The sequence below is a fragment of the Danio rerio genome, chromosome 7, assembly GCF_049306965.1.
Source record: "Danio rerio strain Tuebingen ecotype United States chromosome 7, GRCz12tu, whole genome shotgun sequence".
Classification (NCBI taxonomy): domain Eukaryota; kingdom Metazoa; phylum Chordata; class Actinopteri; order Cypriniformes; family Danionidae; genus Danio; species Danio rerio.
This window is the reverse complement of record NC_133182.1, coordinates 32,512,540-32,534,791: the sequence shown is the minus strand read 5'-3', so window position 1 is coordinate 32,534,791 and position 22,252 is coordinate 32,512,540. Positions and strand designations below refer to the sequence as shown.

At 37.1% G+C, this 22,252-nt stretch overlaps 1 protein-coding gene across 2 annotated transcripts in view; it reads right to left on the bottom strand.

Annotated features, from left to right (window-relative positions):
* Positions 1-10,513, bottom strand: part of fshb (follicle stimulating hormone subunit beta) — a 150,116-nt gene extending 139,603 nt beyond the window's left edge. The window contains exons 1-4 of one of the 2 annotated variants that reach the window (XM_073906357.1): positions 10,295-10,513; positions 8,781-8,952; positions 6,715-6,747; positions 6,486-6,560 (exon numbers count right to left, since the gene is read on the bottom strand). In XM_073906357.1, the coding sequence (XP_073762458.1) occupies positions 6,486-6,560; positions 6,715-6,747; positions 8,781-8,855 (183 nt within the window). In that variant the 5' untranslated portion in view covers positions 8,856-8,952; positions 10,295-10,513. The remainder of the gene's footprint in view (positions 1-6,485; positions 6,561-6,714; positions 6,748-8,780; positions 8,953-10,294) is intronic. The other variant, XM_073906358.1, reaches the window with a different exon arrangement.
* Positions 10,514-22,252: the final 11,739 nt, after the last annotated feature.

Genomic DNA, 22,252 nt, shown 5'->3' with positions numbered 1-22,252 from the left:
AAAAGGTCTGGCAATCAACCAACAAGCAATCAGGCACGAAGTACAGAAAGCCTGTCTGAAGTCCCATGATGCATTTGCTTTAAATCAGTTTAAATGAGAGCTGGAGAAAACTGTGGTACCCATGGACTCGTTCCTTCCACAGATCCTCCCACCATTTCTCACTGTCAGTCAACGACAACACAATGATGTAAAGTAACTGAACGTTTCCCCAATCGCTTCTTTGTGCTGTAGAGGCGAATATCATCAGTGTCCATAAACATTTAAGATGTAATGATAATGAGAGTGATCTACGGCCCTGTTAGAGCCGGGTGGAACAATCACACGGAGACGTTTCAGTCCGAGAGACGCCGTTTGCTCTGAGATGTCCTGGAGGTAGATGATGCAACAGTGCTGGGAGAGGAGTAGAGCTAGTCACGCGTTTGCTAGTCCAGTGTTTTCATCAGGCATGCTCCCTTGCAACAGGACAGCGTGTGTCACCACCACTGTCATAGCAGAACACTCACTCAGCACGAGATAACACTCCAAAACCACGCACAAACACAAATGCAGGCAATTACAAACACAGTTGCTCATGCAATGTTCTCATATAGCAAGACAAACATGCAGGCTTTTTTACTGAAACTACAGAATACGTCTGATTAGGTGGTTTCATTGCGTGTTCCTTATCAAACTAATAAACTCATGTTTAACCGACATATTAGACTTTCAAATGAGCGGCGGTTTTGCTTTGTGCTTAGGAGGGGCTTCGCGGATGTCTGACTGAGACTCTGCCATGATGCAAACCCCTTGCAAGTCGGCAAATCACCCTCCATCTGCAACCTAAGATATCGTAATGAGAGTTATTTAGCACAGAAAGGGCAGAGAAAAAGTATGCTGGCTACGACACATCTACAATTGAAACAAGAATCCTAAAATACATTTCATGTCAGCATATACTGTCGCTGATGTACTTAATGTAAATCCATTACTCCTATATTTATGTTTTTTGAAAAAAAGGTCTAAAATTAATCTAAAAGAAATGTACAGTTTTTAGGAGATCTTTTGGAAGCTGTTTGGACAGAACTTGAGGTGATGTATTTTAAAAATAGGATCCAAATCCCTCCCATTTTGAGGCCAACTGCAACGTAACAGGAGTGCGGTTTCCCCGTCTAACAAATTGATTGACAGTCACGTATTAACATGTCTCCGTAGTATAATAACGCATATAATCATATCAACAAGACAGGACATGCACAAAGCAATTGTGAATAAAAAATCTGTTCAGCTCTCTGTGATCATCAGTCAACATCAAATGTGATGAAGAATTAAGTTTAAAACGTTTTTAAAACAGTGCATGCTTCTAATTACAGGGATTTTACCATCTTTACTTTATCACCACAGCTACATGTCAGTACTAGGCATGGGACGGTAACCATTTTCTAAATTATACTGCAGTTTGGAAAAGTCAAGGTTTTAAACCCGTCAAAATTTTCTGCAATACCGTTTCTAAGGTATTGTATGAGATTTTTTATTCATGTTTTTTTAAGGACAACAATATCTCCAGTAGAAAAAAATGCCGTTTTGAATTGTAAAAAAAAAAAAATTCTGTTTTTAAAACAAATGAAGACAGTAAAATTAGCCTGACACATTTACTACTCCAAAATATTTTAAATGTTTCTCAAAACAAAATATATTGTGTTCAAAAGGCAAAAAAGTTTAAGTTGTCTACCCAGACATTTAAAAATAATAAATTTTGGAGCAGTAATCACAATACCGTGATAGAAGACACTTCAGTCACAGTTTGTGAACGTTAAATCAGGTTTATTTTGTATATTAACATAACGAATATCCATACATCACATATCAATGTGCATCCTGTGACATTTGCCATGCAAAAACAGTGTAAAGTTAAACGCTTGTGCTGTGTGTCTGTGTGTGCGTCTACTTTGTAAAACCTCCACAACAAACACAACAAATAATCATTAAAAAATTTATCATTGTAGTATTTCTCACAAACGTTACATGAAATCAGCTTCCTTCATGTCTGTCACTGTGCAGTTTATCTGACACAGCCGGTGATTGAGGCACACTCTGACAGGCACGTGGGAACGGTGGGCGGGGAGAACTAGCATGAAAAGCACAGACAACAATAACAGCTACATTGTGTTCAAAGCAGAAAATTCCAGTATTTTGAAAGGTTTATTAAACAACCGATGGGTGTTTTCAGCTGAAACTGTACAGACACATCCTTCTGTGCTGTGTAATGGTGTTAGATAGTGGCTTTTACTTTTTAAACTCGTCAAACTAACCCATACACCGCCAGAAGTTTAACAGGTCATATGCAGCATACTGATGTGCTTTTTTCGAGTTAGCGGCATTATACAATAGGCCTGCACAATATATCTTTTCAGCATCGATATCGTAATGTGATCATTCGCAATAGTCACATTATGAGTCTCCGCAATGTTGAGTCTGGGTTAAAATTTAGCATATTGCAAGTGTTTTTTGAGGCCGGTGACTGTGTGGGGTTTTTAAAAGCATTTAGGCAAAAGAAATGTACCATTTGTAACTTTGACAAATGACTAACGATTAATTTTATTTAAATGTTTATAAAAGAAAGACTATGCAGTATTAATTTTACATTTGATTATTCAATTACTGTGTTCCAGAGTACAGTTTGACATTTAAAAAAAAAAGCTGTTTATTTATTTGTATCATTTTCTTTATTGAAAGTATCTACGCTTGTTTCTTCTATTTTATGCATATGCACTCCCCTACAGAATCATCCTAATCAAAAATGAAGAAATTCTTTGCAAATAGTTATTTAACAAATCTAGTGAAATTGTATTTCTATCGCAATATATATCGCAGAATGAAAAAAAAATACCGCAATGTTAGATTTTACCAATATTGTGCAGCCCTTTTATACAACATGGAAGTGCCAGGAAAAAATTTAAAACTACTCTGACTGTATTTACCTGACAAAAAACAAAGGTCCTATAAACCAAGCATGGCTTCTGGGTGAGAAAATTATGGAGTAATTTTTGGGTGACCTATTCCTTTAACTTATCATGGCTCAATAAAAGTATCAATTTCTTACCAAATCAAATAACTGACTTGGACATTAAAGATGTATTTAAAATAAATACAAGTTAAAATGCAAGTTAAATAATAGCCACCAGGCCTTTGATACTATACAGCAGGGGTGCTTAATTCTGTTCCTGGAGATCTACCTTCCTACAGAGTTCAGCTCCAGCCCTGATGAAACACACCTGAACCAACTAATTAGGACCTGAACGGCACTGGATAATTACAGACAGGTGTGTTTGATAATGGTTGCAACTGAAATCTCCAGGAAGGTAGATCTCCAGGAACAGGGTTGAGCACCCCTGCTATACAGTATATTTTAGATATACAGTATATGTGTGTGTGTGTGTGTGTGTGTGTGTGTGTGTGTGTGTGTGTGTGTGTGTGTGTGTGTGTGTGTGTGTGTGTCTCACTAAGCAACTCAATCTGCCTGGTGCAGTAAACAAAACATAATACATAAACAGCATTTATTTTATTTTATTGACTGTTTTGCACAACTTCTAAAATAACTAGCACAGTTCTGACAAACTGACATTATCACATGACACAATCAGCCAATCAGTGTAATACGGTCAATAAGACAGACTGCGTTATCAAATAAGATCAGCCATTTACCATTATCTATTTCCCTTTGTAAAATTTTAAGTGCTTTTGCTTCCCTTGCCATCTTTTAACATTGTGTACAATTAGTACAGTAGGAACTCACGAGTTTATAAACAGTACAGTACTTGAGATTTATACATTCAGAAAATTTCATTCCTTTTGGTTCAAAACCACCCTCAAATGGCTGCATGCGGCGCTGTGTGTTTGTTAGTGTGTGCATGAGACAGCATTAGTGGAGCAACAGAGCCTCTGATTACGGTTTGACTGTGCATCTGGCCTGCACATTACATCAGCTATGTGTGACAGCTCCTCCAAGCCTTCAGGCTCTCCAATCCCCCACCTTGATGCATCAGACCAAGTAAGATTGAGTGCCATGATTTAAAATAGCCATGTTTCTATGAAGTATTAAGACTATAACTAGTCATTTACGTGAACCAAAGGTCAGCAGTAATCAGTTCTACTGAAAAAGATGGCAAAGAATCTCAGTTTAGACTCACTTTAAAATTAAAAAACCCATCATCATTTACTGTATTTATCATTAACATTTTCCAAACTCATCTGAAATTTGACCATCTTCAGAATGCAAATGAAGATATCGTTCATTTCCATCCCTGCACCAAAAGCATGATCAGTCAAAAACTCTGAAGCTTCAAAATGTACATTAATATATCAAAAATAAATGACTCTGAACTGAGCAATCCATCCAAAGTTTTCTGTAGAGTAATGTTATTTTGTAGATGTAGATAAGATCAACTCTTATATTCACATATAAACATCAGTGCTTACTGCAATCAAATTTGCTAGCTGTGTGAGAACTGTTGAGATTCATTCTTGTGCTTCACACAAACACACTGGAGTTTCCGCAAGAACCAATCAAGTTTGCTCTTGTGTGTCAAACTGGAATAGTTTTGAATAGCTTTAGTTTGTTTGCTCAATGTTTGCATATGATTAAAAGCCTCAAATATTCCTTAAATGCATGGACGTTTTACCAATCATTATTACATTTCAGGTCTTTAGAGACCCAGACAGACCTACAGTATACATTTAACAGTTATAAATCTCTAACTGCTGCAGTAGCACAAGACTCTTCAGGTATCTTTAAAACAATGATAAAAAAAGATAATAAATCAGGGCTCAATTTGAGCAAGGCGTCATCAAAGTGCACTTCTCACATTCAGTTTATATTTGTGATCTCAAGTCTATTCTCAAAACTATGACCAGCTCTTCCATCAAGTAACAGTGATTGAGTACAGTAATTGGTCTGCAGAAAAAATAATACATTTTTTTGCAGGTTTTGCAGATTTGCAGGTATTATATTCCTGTGGTAAATAGGAGTAAAACATCTTATGATCATTGTGTATCAGAAAAATGTCATGTTAAAGAATGAAGGTGAGCTTTATCAGTTTTATTTAGTCATTAAATATTTAAGTATTGTTGTACCATACTTCACTGTTATATAGCACAGGTCACTAGTGAAACTATACTGTACACTTTTACAAATATTAATATAAAAACAGACATTCGTTGAAAGTTTAATGTTGATTATACTGTATTGATCTTATTCTTCAAATGTGGAAGTGTACTAGTTTTTGCGATTGTTTTAGAACTTTCGATTCAGTTTCCTACGGGAGAAATGACTGGGAATAATAAATGGCAGTATACGGTCAAACTACTTGCCCTACAAACAAGTGTTTGCATGACTTAACAGAAAAGGTAGTATATTATAACAAGAAAATATCAGTTTGTAACACAGAACAACAAGCTGTCTTTAACGTCTAAAAATGAATGCAAATAAACAAGACGGGAAGTCTCGAGTCAAAAAGATTCAAATGGTTGCGCCCACTCGTCCACGGAGAATAAGGTGAATAGATTAAGAAATATTTCAAATGTTGGAAAAGGATAGTGTATGATGTCCCTAACTTTTAAAGGACCAAAATATGTGTTGAAGGGTTAAATCTACAAACAAAAGCAATCATATCACCTCAGAAGGCATACATAAAACACATCACCTTTATAAGTAAACAAACTTCTGGGCAGAAATCTCTCAGATTTGATTAAAAATCCCATCATGCTTTCTGAATATGAGGAAAATTCTGCTGAATTAGCCATGACATAAGGCTGAGCAAATGATGACAGGACTTACAATTTATAGACCATTTAATAAAAATGATGTCAATAAAACTGAAGGCATTCTGAAATCTCCCTTTTCTACTCGGCGTCCCTCAGCCCTGAAACAGGAGCAACTCCCTCGCTCTTTTATTCCGTCATACACCCTTATATAACTCTAATAAAAGACACAGCTTGCGATGAGGATTTGATTTAGTGTGTCTTTGGAGTTTTCCGAGCCATGTTGCAGCCCGTGGCCCAAGAGGAGAGGGAAGGAGAGGGGAGGGGGTGAGGACTGGAGACTGGACACACTCATGTGGAAAGGAGGATCTGGCCTGGAGGGGCTCAGCCGACCCTCACAGCCCCATCTCGCTGTGGTTCACGCACAAGCCTGTGTGTGTGTATGTATGTGTGTGTGTGTGGCTACGTCAAGGAGGGGGGTGCCTGAGCCAATGAGATTCAGAATGTGAAATATGTGGGTGAAGTTAGCCATGCATAAGCATGTATGAATGTGTGGCTGAGCAAAATGTCATATTTCTACGCCTAAGTAGACATGCATGTTGCATGAACGTGGTGTGTTCATTTAAGCGCTCTCATGTGATTATGTGTGTGACATATTTGCACCTCCCTTTCCAGAATGCCGAGGATGGACACGTATCCGTCCCAGTGTGACAAACACATGCCGATGTAAAGTGTTTCAACGCACACACCTTGCATGACAGTTCTTCGTTATGACGAATGGAAGCGGACGTGTTCTGCCCCGCCGGCCCTCCTGTCACATCCTCCTGCAATGACACACAGCAGAGACGGAGACAGCTCAGACGTATTCAAATAAAATAGCATAAAAAGAAACAAACAACACATACTTAGCATTCGTAATCTTAAAAATGCAGCAGAGGAAAAAAGAAAATTCTCCATATGCAGCAGCAGAGTATCTACCTTCTTCGATTTCTGCAATGCCCTGATGGTCAGCTGATTGGGAATAAGGGAGCAGACAGTCAGTGTGTTTGGCTGAGCATCTCCTCTGCAGTGCAACTTGACTTTAGAGCTTCTGTCTCAAATGCATTGTTAAATTTGCTGCTAATTTTTTGTGACTACTTGATATATGCTGTCCTTTCCATGAGCATTTACCCATGAATAATCAATCATGTACTTGGTTTGTCGCCAGTAAAGTGTCTCTACAGGTACTAGAGCTGCTATGAAGAGGAAAAAAGCAAAAAAGCTTTTCCTAAAAAACTGCCTCGAGTGATTCTGTGAAGGCAATGGACTCTCGTGCTTACAGATCTCTGCCTGTTAATGTGGCCAGACTTGAGTTGAATCAGCGACCGGTGCCTGTTCTAGTGAAACTCTCCATCAAGTCATGTTTGATAATCCATGACCAATCTCATTTCTTTACGGATCTATTACCGTGCCCAAACCCATCCATGCAAGCACAATGTTCGGAGATTAATGTAAAATGTAGTTACATAATTTACTTACATAATGAGACAAAGTTAAGACAGCATTTTATGGCGCCTTTGATAAATCTGCACTTTAGAATAAGGTCCCATTACTTAACTCTAGTTCATTCATTAACTAAAGAAATTACCCTCGCAATAAGGTATCTACTTATATTTGGCCACATTACTTAATAAATATACAATTAATTGTTTCAACTTAGGTTTAGTAAATAATTTAACACATGCCAGCTTTTAATTTTGATAATGTATTAGTAAACATTGCAAAGAATAAATAGGACCTGCTTTATTTATAGACTGTGTGATCAACTCCAAACATCAGCATTTGCACAAACACTTACATATTGTACCTTAGTTTAAACTAAAGACATTGCACAAAGGTTCTTCGAGGACAAAAAAAAACTGCCCAAAAAACATTTGTTCAATGTTTTGCAATTTCAGTGACAAATTTCATTACTGGTATCAGTCCCAATTAAAGGTCCTAAAACTTACACAAATGTTGATTTGAGCCCTCTAACAGTCTGTTTACATGATGCCACTGTTCCTTAGCAAAGCTCAACAATAAGGACTGCCTGCTGGCCTGGGGCCAGTTTACAAGACGCTCGGGACAGCATACAGAATGGTTACTGGTCTGATCGCTTAAGTTTAATTTGGCTGTGACTGTTTATCAATTGCATGCTTTCATGCCCAGACGTTTGTTTCGGGCATATCTCGTTTGCCAAGTAAGCACGGTTCGTGGCATATGTGAATCCCACAATCGTGCTCAAGTCCACGCCAAATCAATCGGTCTGAGATCACCAGAATGAGGTAGTCTTGGCTCGATTGAGCGGATCAATTGTAGTGAAACAAAATGATCCACGAACCAGGCTATATCACAGTGTATTATGGTTGTGTAATGGCCATATATATGGCTATATGAAGAGAGAATGATGAGTAGGGCAGGATGTCATTTCTACCGGCAAATGTGCGTTTCATGTCCATGAAAGTGACAGAATGCTGGAATATTACCGAATGCTGTTTATTTGTTGACCGAAAAAAAATTGACCGAAATTACCATCTGATATTTTTTCCATATTTTAATCTTATATTTTGTAACAGGCCAATTGTTTTGTTCATTTCGACACCTTGAAAGAAAGATCAACATTGCTTCATGATCTGACAGCAGTCCTGGTACTGTGACAAGAAATGCACCCCTGCATGGACCCCCTTCATAGACTTATTTTAGCATTCTTAGTCTAAATTTTTTTTTTAACTCAAAGGCAATAATTGATTAAAATGTAGGCTAATATGATTATTATGTTAATGGATCAATCAAGAACAAGAAGTGAAATGCATTTTAAATCTAGGTTTACAAATAAATTCATTCATTTTCTTGTCGGCTTAATCCCTTTATTAATCCGGGGTCGCCACAGTGGAATGAACCACCAACTTATCCAGCACATTTTTACGCAGCGGATGCCCTTCCAGCCACAACCCATCTCTGGGAAACATCCACACACACACACACAGTCACACACACACTCATACACTATGGACAATTTAGCCTACCTGTACCGCATGTCTTTGGATTGTGGGGGAAACCGGAGCACCCGGAGGAAACCCACGCGAATGCAGGGAGAACATGCAAACTCCACACAGAAACGCCAATTGAGCTGAGGATCGAATCAGCGACTTTCTTGCTGTGAGGCGACAGCACTACCTACTGCACCACTGCATCGCCCTGGTTTACAAATAAATGAAAAATAAAAATATTGACAGTATTATAAACTAATGTAATGAGCCGGTTTCTAAAATTAAGCATTTTGGTGGGTTTTTAAACAAAAAGCATAATATTGTTGTAGTTTTCAACTAAAACATTCACTTTAATTAATCTAATCAGTAGTTAAACTATTTTTAAATTGTCAGTTGTATTTTAAAAAGTTATGCTGAAAAACTTAATGGCTAACTTCTTTTTTTGATGGGGCCAGAGAAAATGTTGGCAGGGCACGTAAAAATCTAAACCACTGGCCCGATCCCTGGCCACTGAACCCTGCTTATTTACTAGTATATGAAAACGTAAATAAATAAGCAAAATTTTAATTAAAGTAATGATTGAATCTTAAGATTAATACCTTGTGGGGTTATTCATTTTAAGACTTTAATGTTGATCATTTTTGAGTCACATGAAAAAAAAAACTTCCACTCTCAAACATAATTACACTATATATTACTGTATACAAAACAAACTCCATACCAACATTCATTCATTCATTTTCCTTTGGCTTACATCAGAGGTCCCCCACAGAGGAATGAACCGCCAGCTTATCCACCATTTGTTTTCAGAGCAGATGCCCTTCAAGCTGCAACCCAACACTGGGAAACACTTATTCACACTCATACACTGTGGCCAATTTAGTTCAACTTTATAGTTCAACTTTAGACTGTGGTGGAACCAGAGCATACGGAAGAAACCCCCCACCAACACGAGAGCATGCAAACTCCACACAAATGCCAACCCAGCCAATACTCGAACCAGCGACCTTCTTCCTGTGAGACGATCGTGCTACCCACTGTACCCAGCTGTGAACCACTGAGCAAAAGTGTCGCCTCCATACCAATATCTATACCAAAATATCAACATTATTACAACAGTGACGTACATCGACTTGAAATCGACTTCTGTTGGAGAAAGTAACTTTCTAATTAGACTAATCAAAAAAAACTAATCATTTCTAATTAGGGAAAAATGGGACGCCACTGATATGCCTGCGCTAAGTTAAAGGAATTCCATGTGACCAGAAAGTAAAGAAGTCATATCGAGGGTGAGGGAAGGTTACAATATTTGATTGAAGTTCACGAGGGCAAATGATTGTTTGTTTGTTTGTTTTTTACAAATTTACTGAAGTGCACAGAAACATATATCGTTTAAAACTACAAATACGTTACATTTTGATTTCAGAGCGACTTAATTACACCCGTTTGGCTTTTACTAAGATTAAATAAATAAATGTATGGTATTTTAACAACGACTGAAGTGTGTCCACTTATTAAAATAAATGCCTTATTGCACTCTGTTAGCTCACCTTTGTTAGCCATGCTGAAACAGGTCCTTTTCATTGTTTCTTTCCTTCAAACTCTGATGTGTTTCCTTGCATCTTGTTTTTAATCCCTTTAGTTGTAAAATAGTGTCTGGAAATCTCACAATTTTGTTGGATTAATTCACCAACACATGTTTTAAAAACCGAGCATAGAAAAAAGCAACAGCGCGAAAATTGTTCCACTTTACGTCACGTTGCTATGGCAATGACGTGCCAGACTGACGTACATAAATTAAAGTTAAGTTGTTGTTTTTTTTTTTTAGTTTTTAAAATGTATTACTGTTTGTTACAGTTTACTTATATGTCCTTATATTACTTATAACTTAATGTCCTTCTGTGGATATGCAATATTACCACAGTGTCAATTGTTTTTCATAACAGATGTAGGTCATTACAGGTAATATATGATATATAATATAATATATCATGATCAACTTTTATGTCGATTCCAAAAAATGTTCCCAGTATGTCAGATTTTATTGATTTTAAAGATTTTATTGTAATTTTTACACATTTTAACATTGTTTTAAAACCATGTTACAATGTTTTAGCACATAGCTAATATTTTATGACTTTGGATGGATGGATGGATGGATGGATGGATGGATGGATGGATGGATGGATGGATGGATGGATGGATGGATGGATGGATGGATGGATGGATAGATAGATAGATAGATAGATAGATAGATAGATAGATAGATAGATAGATAGATAGATAGATAGATAGATAGATAGATAGATAGATAGATAGATAGATAGATAGATAGATAACAAACAACAATTGCTTAACAAACAACAGCAAGGTCACTGGTTTGAGTGCCGGCTGGGCCAGTTGGCATTTCTGTGTAGAGTTTGCATGTTCTCCTTGTTTCCTCAGAATGCTCCGTTTACCCCAACAATATAAACTAAATTTAAATTTGCGGTGTGTGTGAATGTATGGGTGTTTCCCAGCACTATGATGGTTTGCAGCTTGAAGGGCATCCGCTGTGTAAAACATACAGTTGAAGTCAGAATTATTATCGCCCCTGGTTTTTTTCTGCCAATTTCTGTTTAACGGAGAGATTTTTTTCAACAAATTTCTAAACATAATTAACATAGTTTCTAGTAACTGATTTCTAATAACTGATTTCTTTGATCTTTAAGCATGATGACAGTAAATTATATTTTTCAAGACACTTCTATACAGCTTAAAGTGACAGTTAAAGGCTTAACTAGGTTAGCTTAATTAGGTTAACTAGGCAGGTTAGGGTAATTACGCAAGTCATTGTGTAACTTTGTTTGTTCTGTAGAGTATCGTAGAGTACTTGTTCTGTAGAGTATTGTAGAGTATTGAAAAAGGGGCGTAAAAGGGGCTAATAATTTTGACCTTAAATGTAAAAAAATAAAAATAAAACTGCTTTTATTCTAGATGAAATGAAACAAGACTTTCTCCAGAAGAAAAAAATATTATCTGACATACTGTAAAAATGTCCTTGCTCTGGTAAACATAATTTGTAAAATATTTCAAAGAGAAAAAAAATTCAAAAGAGAGCTAATAATTCTGACTTCAACTATTTGCCAGAGTAGTTGGTGGTTCATTCTGCTGTGGCAGCCCCTGGAAATCAAGAACTAAGTTAAATAAATAAAAAAAATTAAGAAAATAAAATTAAACCTTACTGTAAAGTGCTACCACAGAAATCTAATAAGCCGCAGCAACAGAGAAATACAAGTTCCCAGATAATAACACTGAGGTTTCTAGAACAACAAAGAAAATCACGTTTTCCCCCTCCAGATTCAAGCAGCGTGCAGCTTGTCTCTCTTCAATCCACTTCCTTCCTTCCCTCCTTCATATTCAACATCTCATTTATTTTACTGCCTGAGTTTGTTTCCAGCAGGGACAGCGGCACGACAGCCTACGATGCTGTAGCATTTGAAAGCAAACCACAAGTTTAATAGAACATAAAGTACAATCAGGCTTAAGCTTGTTCAATTATGATACACACTGCAGCATTCACCAGCGTTCTGCCTATCACCGCGGATGAATACTAAAGACTGAGCCGGAAGATAAAAGTGTGTCTAGAACAGGAATTTAGATTCATAAATGTTTCAGTAAGGCTGCGTTGTGATGTGTTTTACACCATATTGCAATGGATGCTTAAATGAGTGGCTGGGGGAAGCGGTTGCTGAGAGACATAAAATAAAAGAGGAGAAGAGGCACTAGGGCCCAGCAACTAAAAACACAAGCACCTGCTGTGAGGAACTCCACAGTGTCAGAGAGAATTAGAGCGGCCCTGTGGGACAGCATGGCTGATATGTGTGAATGGCAGAGCGAGGGGCAGTAATGGATTATCTGACACTCATTTCATGATATCATGACAAACCCACCTGCTCGGTCAGTGAAGATCATATGATCAAAGCGTAACTTTTCACTGGACCTAGAAAGACCATGACAAGATTTTCAGACTTCAGGGGTGTTGATTTAACGCACTTTCAGATCACTTATCATACTGCTGACATACTAAGCAGCAGTACATCATCCCATTTATGACAAAACTACTCAGCAGAATGTGGACATGAACTATTGACTTCAGTTTAGGATTTTTTTTTTATAATCGCTTATGTTTAGGGGGAAAAGTCTAATGTACATGACAATCAGTCTTTTAACAAGGTAAGAATTTTTGCCAGAACCAAGATGACAGATGGAGCCACTTGCTTTCATATGAAACAGTTTGTATGAGTCACCGCTGATGTGAAAAGCATGAATCCACGTCCTTCCTTTAAATCAGGTTTCCCACGAGTCGTAGGCCTATGAAGTGCACACAAATAAGAAAATATATAAACATTTAAGGGCAACATGGTGGCACAGTGGGTAGCACAATTGCCCCACAGCAAGAAGGTCGCTGGTTCGAGCCTCGGCTAGGTCAGTTAGCATTTCTGTGTGGAGTTTGCATGTTTTCCCCATGATCCGCGTGGGTTTCCTCTGGGTGCTTCGGTTTCCCCCACAGAACAAAGACATTTAGGACAGGTGAATTGGATTAACTAAATTGTCAATAGTGTATGTGTGTATGTTCTGTATCTCCAGGTTGGGGGTTGAGCATTGGGCAAATGACCCACCTTGTAAAAATAAATGTTACAAAACATCAGTATTGATCTGCTAAATATCAACTTTGATATAAACAGCCCTGGGAGTAAGTAAGTAAGTAAGTATTAACTAAAACAAACTGATAAGGAGCAATATTATTTTGCACTTGTTAATATTGCTAGTTCAAAAGTACATCAACTAAAATTATTCGTAAATGTTCCGATTACAATTTTCCAAGATTAATGAATGCTGTATTGTTCATTATTCATGTTAACAAATCAAGTTAAAGAGATTATTCACTCAAAAATGAAATAGTTTCACCCTAATTTTGCTCCAAACATATACTAGTTTCATTTTTATATCGAACACAAAAGAAAATATTTAGAAAAATGTTGGAAAACAGTGGCCGTTGACTTCTATTGTTTGTTCCCCTCATAACAGAAATCAAAAAAATATCAAAAAAGAGTGTATGGGTGTTTCCCATGTGTTAAGTTGTGGTTGCAAAGGCATCCGCTTCGTGAAACACATGCTGGATAAGTTGGCGGTTCATTCTGCTGTGGCAACCCCTGATGAATAAAGAGACTAAGCCAAAAGGAAAATGAATGAATGAATGAATAAACATTTGACTACTATATTGTGCATCATAAAACAAATTAGTTCAAAATGTCTATTGTTTGGTTTAATGGCTGACATATTTGGAAATAATTAATGCTAGCATGGGTGGAATGCTAGCATGTAAGAAACCAGATGATCGGTGCCTGAAGAGACAACCCAACAAAGGTTTTTTGTATCAGTATAGGATCACGTAGGGATTAGCAGCAAAAAAGAAAGATAAAAAAACTTGTAATAGTGCAGAGGAGGAGACAAAAGTTGTTTTTCTCTTTAAATAAATGTCAAAAGAGAAAAGCCTTCACTATGCTGAACAACAGCTTATTTTAGGAACAGGCTAATCTTCAACTTCACTCTAAAAATGCTGGGTTGTCGTAACCCAATGTTAGTCGAATTTGGACAAACCCAAAGTTGGGTTACAACAACCCATCATTTTTTAGACTTCAAGTTGAATTGTTTGTCAATTCGTTTTGAATGGATCTATTTTTAGTGTACACTGAAAAAAAATATCGTGTACGCAGTGGTTCAGTGGTTAGCACTGTCACCTTACAGCGAGAAGGTCACTGGTTCGAGTCCCAACTGGGCCAGTTGGCATTTCATTGTGGAGTTTGCATGTTCTCCCCGTGGTACTCCAGTTTCCCTTACAGTTCAAAGACATGCGGTACAGGTGAACTGAATCAACTAAATTGACCAAAGTGTACGTGTGTGGATGAATGAGTGTGTATGGATGTTTCCCAGCACTGGGTTGCAGCTGGAGGGCCATCCACTGTGTAAAAACATATGCTGGATAAGTTGGCGATTCATTCTGCTGTGGCAATGCTGTTTTATATAGGGACTTAGCCGAAGGAAAATTAATTAATAAAATCATACAATTTTGAGTACAACACATGACATCTACTTTCATTTTCATGGTATCTGTAAACAGTGCCTTACAACTGACATCAAGGCATATGTGATTCAAGTGTGCTTTCCAATAGTAAAGCACGCATGCACACTAACACATGCACTCTCAGACATATGAACTTAATAGAGCTAGTGACGTCACTGCGAAAGGGTAGGGTTGGGAGCAGAGTTAGACTTGCATGTGCACTAGGACTTGCCACGGCGGAATGAACCGCCAACTTATCCAGCAACTAACCCAGTACTGAGAAACACCCATACACTTACATTCACACACATACACTACGTCTAATGTAGCCTATTCACTTCACCTATACCACGTCTTTGAACTGTGGGGAAAACCAGACCACCCTAAGGGAAACCCAGGCAAACATGCAAACTCCATACAAAACTGAGTCGGGGCTCGAACCAGCGACCTTCTTGCTGTGAGGCGATTGTGCTACCCACTATAGCACCGTGCTGCCCAGCGTCAGACCAAAAACCAATAATAACACCTCTGATATTTGATACCTTGGAGTGAGAACAATCATGTTCATCAAATTGAAGTGTTCAATACTGACAATTTGAAAGGGCCCTTCATAATGAAATTTTCAAAGCCTAAAAGTGATGGACACTTGTTTTCATGATTGTTTGTACTTTTTAGTTTGTGGCCAAAGGATTTTTCATTCATTTTCTTGTCGGCTTAGTCCCTTTATTAATCTGGGGTCGCCACAGCGGAATGAATCGCCAACTTGTCCAGCAAGTTTTTACGCAGCGGATGCCCTTCCAGCCGCAACCCATCTCTGGGAAACATCCACACACACACTCATACACTATGGACAATTTAGCCTACCCAATTCACCTGTTCCGCATGTCTTTGGACTGTGGGGGAAACCGGAGCACCTGGAGGAAACCCATGCGAAGACAGAGAGAACATGCAAACTCCACACAGAAACGCCAACTCAGCCGAGGTTCGAACCAGCGACCTTGAGGCGACAGCACTATCTACTGCGCCACTGCCTCGCCCTGTTAGTATTTTTTAGGTGAGATATTTTTGGTCTGCAACACTTTTATACTGTACATTTAATACTCTCACCACTCTCACAAGGGTAAACCTTTCAATGGGATTAGGGTACAGAGATGAACTCTTCAGAAGGGGACACTGCCCAAGTTAAGATAACATAATCAGCAGAAGGGCTTTTCGTGCTGCACTTAACCCTGGTTTATCGCTGTGCTGTGACCATGGGGATAATTTAGAATTTTTTAGAAATGTATGTAACATTGCTAACCTACTGTAAGGTTACAAACCTTGCTTCAGAGTGGGCTTAATAAATAATAGGATGCATATTGTAGAATATGCAAGTAAAGAAGAAAAGAAAAAACATAAACCCTGGGTTTAGGAGTGTACATGTAAAATGTCAGATAATGAATAGGCAGGATTTACCGTTAACCCCCTGGTAACCGTGGGAATTCAGTTTAACTGGGGTTTAGAATTCACACAGTTGACTATTTCAAGTGTGACATTGAAGAGTCCTTCTGAAAACTGAATATATGCACAGACTAATTTGTGTTGGGCAACATGATTGTTCACCACAGTTGTGCTGTGCCTTCCCGGTCACAAAAATACCTTAACGTTTTAAGAGAAAGTTTGAATAACTTTATTATGACCACTTTTCTTAAATGACATGTTTTTAATGACAGTTACCCATATAATTCATGGCTGACAGAGAGTGAAATATCTGCAAATGACCCAACAGTTTTGTAATTAGCTCCCATTAGTGACATTTCTATTCGCATCTATGGATATTACTCATCCTGTAATTTGCATAGCACGTCTAGGAAAAATGTTATAAGGATAACCTAGCTTGAAACGGAAAACCATTACATTCTTTACTTTAAAATAAGCTTTCCTCATCAACACAGGGGCTTAAAAATGAGCCTTGCCACCGTGCATCTGCGTGAGATGTTTGACAGCTAGAGATAAGCTTGCATAAGCAGGATGTGGCTAAGCTGAAGCCGTTCCCCGATGAGGTGGTGGTGGTGGTGGTGGTGGTGGTGGTGATCACCTTCAGCCGCCGAGAGAGGAAAGCCAGGGGGAGATGAAAACGGGCAACTCAGTGTGATTAGGTGTGTGCTTTCTGTACAAACAATCAAGATGGCAGATGTGCCACTGTGAATTACCTTGTAATGTTAGCGAACGCTAATCCCTCAGCACATTCGTGCCCTTTGCTCTCTTTATCAAATAATGTCTGCTGATATGAGCGGAGCGTGTTGTCAGAGATACCAAAGACAAGGCCATGGGGAGAGGAACTGTGCCATTAGCAGCCTCTTGAGTGGAAGGAAATCATGCTAACTCTGTACTGAAAGATTGGTAAGGCTGTGACAATAAATAATCAAGTGGAACAAACTTGCCGTTTACATGCTGTCTGACTGTATTTATTGTAGGTTCTGAGTAAACACTCTTACTCTAGCTCCATTCAGCAAACAGTATAGTCAAGGTGTGCAATATAGAGAGTAATGTTCTATATTTATATGATCCATTGGTACAGTTATGTATGAACTTTGTTGGCTGAGACCTTTCTCCTCACTTCTCCTCCAAAATATTTAGTCAAGTGTTTGTATAACCGTTTAAATTATATATATATAGATTTTTAACCCATCATTAAGTCGATGTATTTACTTGTGTAAATGTGTACATTTATATTTATTCAGTTTTTAAATTAATTTAACTAATAATATTGTTATATAGTAATAGTAATATTAAAATGTTCAAACAGTTGAAGTTAGAATTATTAGCCCCTCTGAATTATTAGCCCCCTTGTTTATTTTTTTTCTGTTAACAGAGAGATTTAACACATTTCTAAACATGATAGTTTTAATAACTCATTTCTAATAACTGATTTATTTTATCTTTGCTATGATGACAGAAAATAATATTTGACTAGATATTTTTCAAGACACTTCTTTACAGCTTAAAGTGACACTTAAAGGCTTAACTAGGTTAATTAGGTTAACTAGGCAGGTTATGGTAATTAGGAGAGTTATTGTGTAATGATGGTTTGCTCTGTAGACTATTGAAAAAAGTTATAGCTTAAGCAGGCTAATAATTTTGACCTTAAAATGTTTTTTTTTTTTTTTTTTTTTTAATTAAAAACTGCTTTTTTCTAGCCAAAATAAAACAAGTAAGACTTTCTCCAGAAGAAAAAATATTGTCAGACATACTGTGAAAATTTCCTTGCTCTGTTAAACATCATTTGGGAAATATTTTAAAAAGGGGAAACAATTCAAAGGGGCTAATAATTCTAACTTCAACTGTATGATTTATTTACAATACAGGTTGTAAAGTAATATGTTCTGTCTTTTAGTAGAGATATTATACGAGAGACTTTGTTTACCAAATAATTGGATCTAACTGGATTTGCATTGTAACCATTAATAAATACAAGTTAAAAAAATTTTTTTTTTTTATTTTATTTATTAAGTCTGTAGTTACGATACTCCCAAAATCATTCCGCATCATTACTAGCAAAAATAACACAAAAAAAAATGTCCACAAATTCTGAGTCTGGCCTTACTCATTGGTTAAGGTTAGGTAAAGGAATAGTTAACCAAGAACATCAAGTGGATCAACTCTATATTGGTTTAAGTTTTCTACTGAACACAAAAAAGGTTGATAAATGTTGACTTCTATTATAAGGAAAAACAAACTATGGAAGTTAACGGCCACAGTTTTCCAACATTCTTAAAAATATTCTTTCGTGTTCAATATAAAAAAAAAAACTAATATCGATTTGGAGCAAAATAAAGGTGAAACTATTTAAATTTTGTTTGAATCATCTCTTTAACTTGAATTGTTAACATTAAGAATAAACAATACAGCATTTATTAACCTTTAAAAAATGTAATCAGAACATTTATGAATAATTTTAGCTGATGTACTTTCGAATTAGCAATATTAACAAATGTAAAAAATATTGCTTATTATTAGTTTATTTTAGTTAATAGTTACTTTAGGTAATACTTGCTCTCAGTGCCGTTTATATCGAAGTTGATATTTAGCTGCATCATGTTGGTGTCATCTAATTTTTACAAGGTGGGTCATTAGCCCAATGCTCAACCCCGAACCTGTAGGACCAGGACATACACATACACTACGGCTAATTTAGCTTATTCAATTCCCCTATAGTGCATATTTTTGAACTGTGGGGGAGCATGCACACAAAGGAAACCTATGCAAACACTGGGAGAACATGCAAATTCCACACTAAAATGCCAAATGACCCAGGCTCGAGTCTCGAACCAGCAACCTGCTTGCTGTGAGGCGAAAGTGCTAAGCACTGCGCCAGCCTTTCTTTTTAGTTAATGCATTATCTAAATGTTAACAAGAAAGTGTTTTTGTCAATTGTTTTTTTTTTTTTATTAAAACTGAATTAGAAATTGTGCTTTAGGAGGAATAAAATATGAAGCAAATTCAAACAGAAATAATAAGATGTCAAACTTAGAAAAGTACATCAAATTACTGCAACACTAAAATCCAATTCAAAATATTGATAAACACTTCAATAGTACGTAAAGGATGCTAAAATAAAATAAGATTTGTGCAGTGTCAGAGGGTTAAAGGTGGGCTGGATCTATACTTGGCGTGTGAGATTTTCGACTGTGTGCCGCTGCTGACTGAATTTGTAGCCGACAGACTGAGGAGGGTTTATTTTTAACAGCTTAAGTTTCTTGACAAACTCAGCCTGCGTTGTCTCTTCCAGGTCCAGATGGACAGCTCTGCTGATACCCTTGCTTATTCATTTCATGCCAGAAAGAATCAACATTTTGAATGCCAATAGATTTTTTTTGTTCCTTTTTCTTTCAGCTACTTTCTCTTTCCTCTGGTTCCGGTCCAGCGTCCCTCCCCTCCCGTTTGTCCTTTATCCGGAAACCGCACTAGGAGAGATTTGTGGCTCAGCTGCTCCGCTGGTACTGAGCTCTGAATGACTTTTATGTGCTAATGACTCTGTTTAATGAAACCTTGTAAAATTCTGCACATGGCAAAGGAAGCCTAATTTAAAGGCTTGGAGATTTGGAGCTCAGTAAATTGCAGCACTGACGGCTCTGTTTGGGCCGTTCTCCATACTTTCATAATGATTCAGGCTTTCCAATGTGCGTGGCAGGACAGAAATCTGATAAACAAAAACATCTAAAAATCTTTTATAGAAATATTTGTCATATACTTCAGAACAGAGATCACCATTCTGCATTTAATTTCACTCAAACCAGTGGAACCCTATACTGACACTGGCTTGTTAGGTGCAGTATAAGTACTGTCATTTTAAAAGATTTACACTGAAAATAGATACAGGAGAGCAGGTATAGCTTTCCGACTCATAGTATCACCATAGCAACCTTCCTGGAGACTAAATACTTTATAAAATGGCAATGTCATACATCTTTATATGAAAGACTGAATGCTTCAGCAGCAGCAGAGCTTGGAAATAAATAGTCAAATAAATATGGGAGAGCAGACAGAAATGCACAAAAGCTCATAAATCTGGATCATATTTACATGACTCTTGAAGCTAGAGTGTGGAATATACAGAGATGTATTAGTCTGAACAGTATAAGCCTGAAGCTGATATATGCAGTAAAAGGGGACGCTTTGTTTAGGTTTGCCTATTAAAGGGATAGTTCACTCAAAAATGAAACATTTTAATTTGCTGAAAGTGTTCTCACCCTCAGGCCATCCAAGATCTTACTTTTTCTAGTAGATATACAAGTGTAAAAAGTGAAATGGGAGGCCTTGGCAATTCATGAAATGCAAGTCAACATCTACCAGCATATAATATCAACAATGAATAATATATATATATATATATATATATATATATATATATATATATATATATATATATATATATATATATATATATATATATATATATATATATATATAAAGCATTGGACTATATTGGACTGAAACACATCTTAAACTATTTTACAGAAGCTCTGGAAGACAAAGAAAACAAATTATAGGAGTGTCTGCTTAAAATGTTCACTATGTTTGGGTTAGAAAAATGATTCTCCTTCAAATAAGGCATTTCTTAAAAGGAAAAAAGTGAGAGGTGCAGCTCCACTAAATTATTAAACAGTCTAAAATTATATTGCAACCACCATGAATGGTATGAGAAAAGTTTTAATTTCGATTCCTAGAAGAACAAGCAGGGACCACCCGCTTCGAATGTTATCACTTGATTAAAAGAGCGTTATCTGTGGTTATCAGCAGATAGATATGGCCCGGCAGGGGCCTTCTGGTAAGCTCAGAAGGCAGTTATCATCCATCCACATGGTTAATCAGCTATACTAATAGAGAAGACTCCAGATGCATTTCTGTTTTACATTACTGTGACCGTTAGGTTTAGGGTTGGGGAAGACGTTAATAAAATACAATTATTGGGAAATTATTAAACAATGTTAATGATTCTTGTTAACTTCCCGCCGCAGCCGTAAGTGATCTAGCTGGTTAACCATGTGGATGGATGATACCAGCCTTCTGAGCCTACCAAGGCTTCCTTCAACACACCTGTTTGGAAGTTTCTGGTATACCTAAAAAAAACTTTATTAGCTGGTTCAGGTGTGTTTCATTGGGGTTGGAACTAAAATATGCAGGACACCGGCCTTCCAGGACGAAGTTTGGGCACCCCTGGTTAAATCAATTTGCACCATTTATGAGACTTTAATGTTGTTATATATGAAATGTGCTTTGAGTTTATTTATTTTTGTCTAACTGGCCTACAGAAATTTATTTTAATAAAAGTCCCATTATAGTAGCCTACATCATTTTTAAATTCTGTTATTTATGTTTATGTCAGCTTGTTGTCTTTTATTCACGATTGATTTTGTTTAGATTTTGTCAATATTATAATCTTAAAAGTATAAAATTGGGCAGTACCGTTGCTCAATGGTTAGCACTGCACCCTCCAGCAAGAAGGTCACTGGTTCAAGTCCCTGGTGGATCAGTTGGCATTTCTGTGTGGAGTTTGAATGTTCTCTCCATATTTGCATGGGTTTTCTCCGGGTGCTCCAGTTTCCACCACAAGTCCAGACAAGTCATAATATAGGTGAACTTAATAAGCTAAATTGCCCATAGTGTGAGTGTATGTGTAAATGAGTGTGGATGTTTCCCAGTACTGGGTTGCTGCTGGAAGGGCATCCGCTGTGTAAAACATATGCTGGATAAGTTAGAGGTTCATTCCTGTGTGATGATCCTTGATGTATTAAGGGACTAAGTCAAAGAAAAATGAATGGATGAAAGTATAACATTTAGAACAAATTTCTTGTACATTAAAGTAAGCTATACACAAGTCACAAATGGTGCAAATTTCAATGTAACACTGGTATGTAAT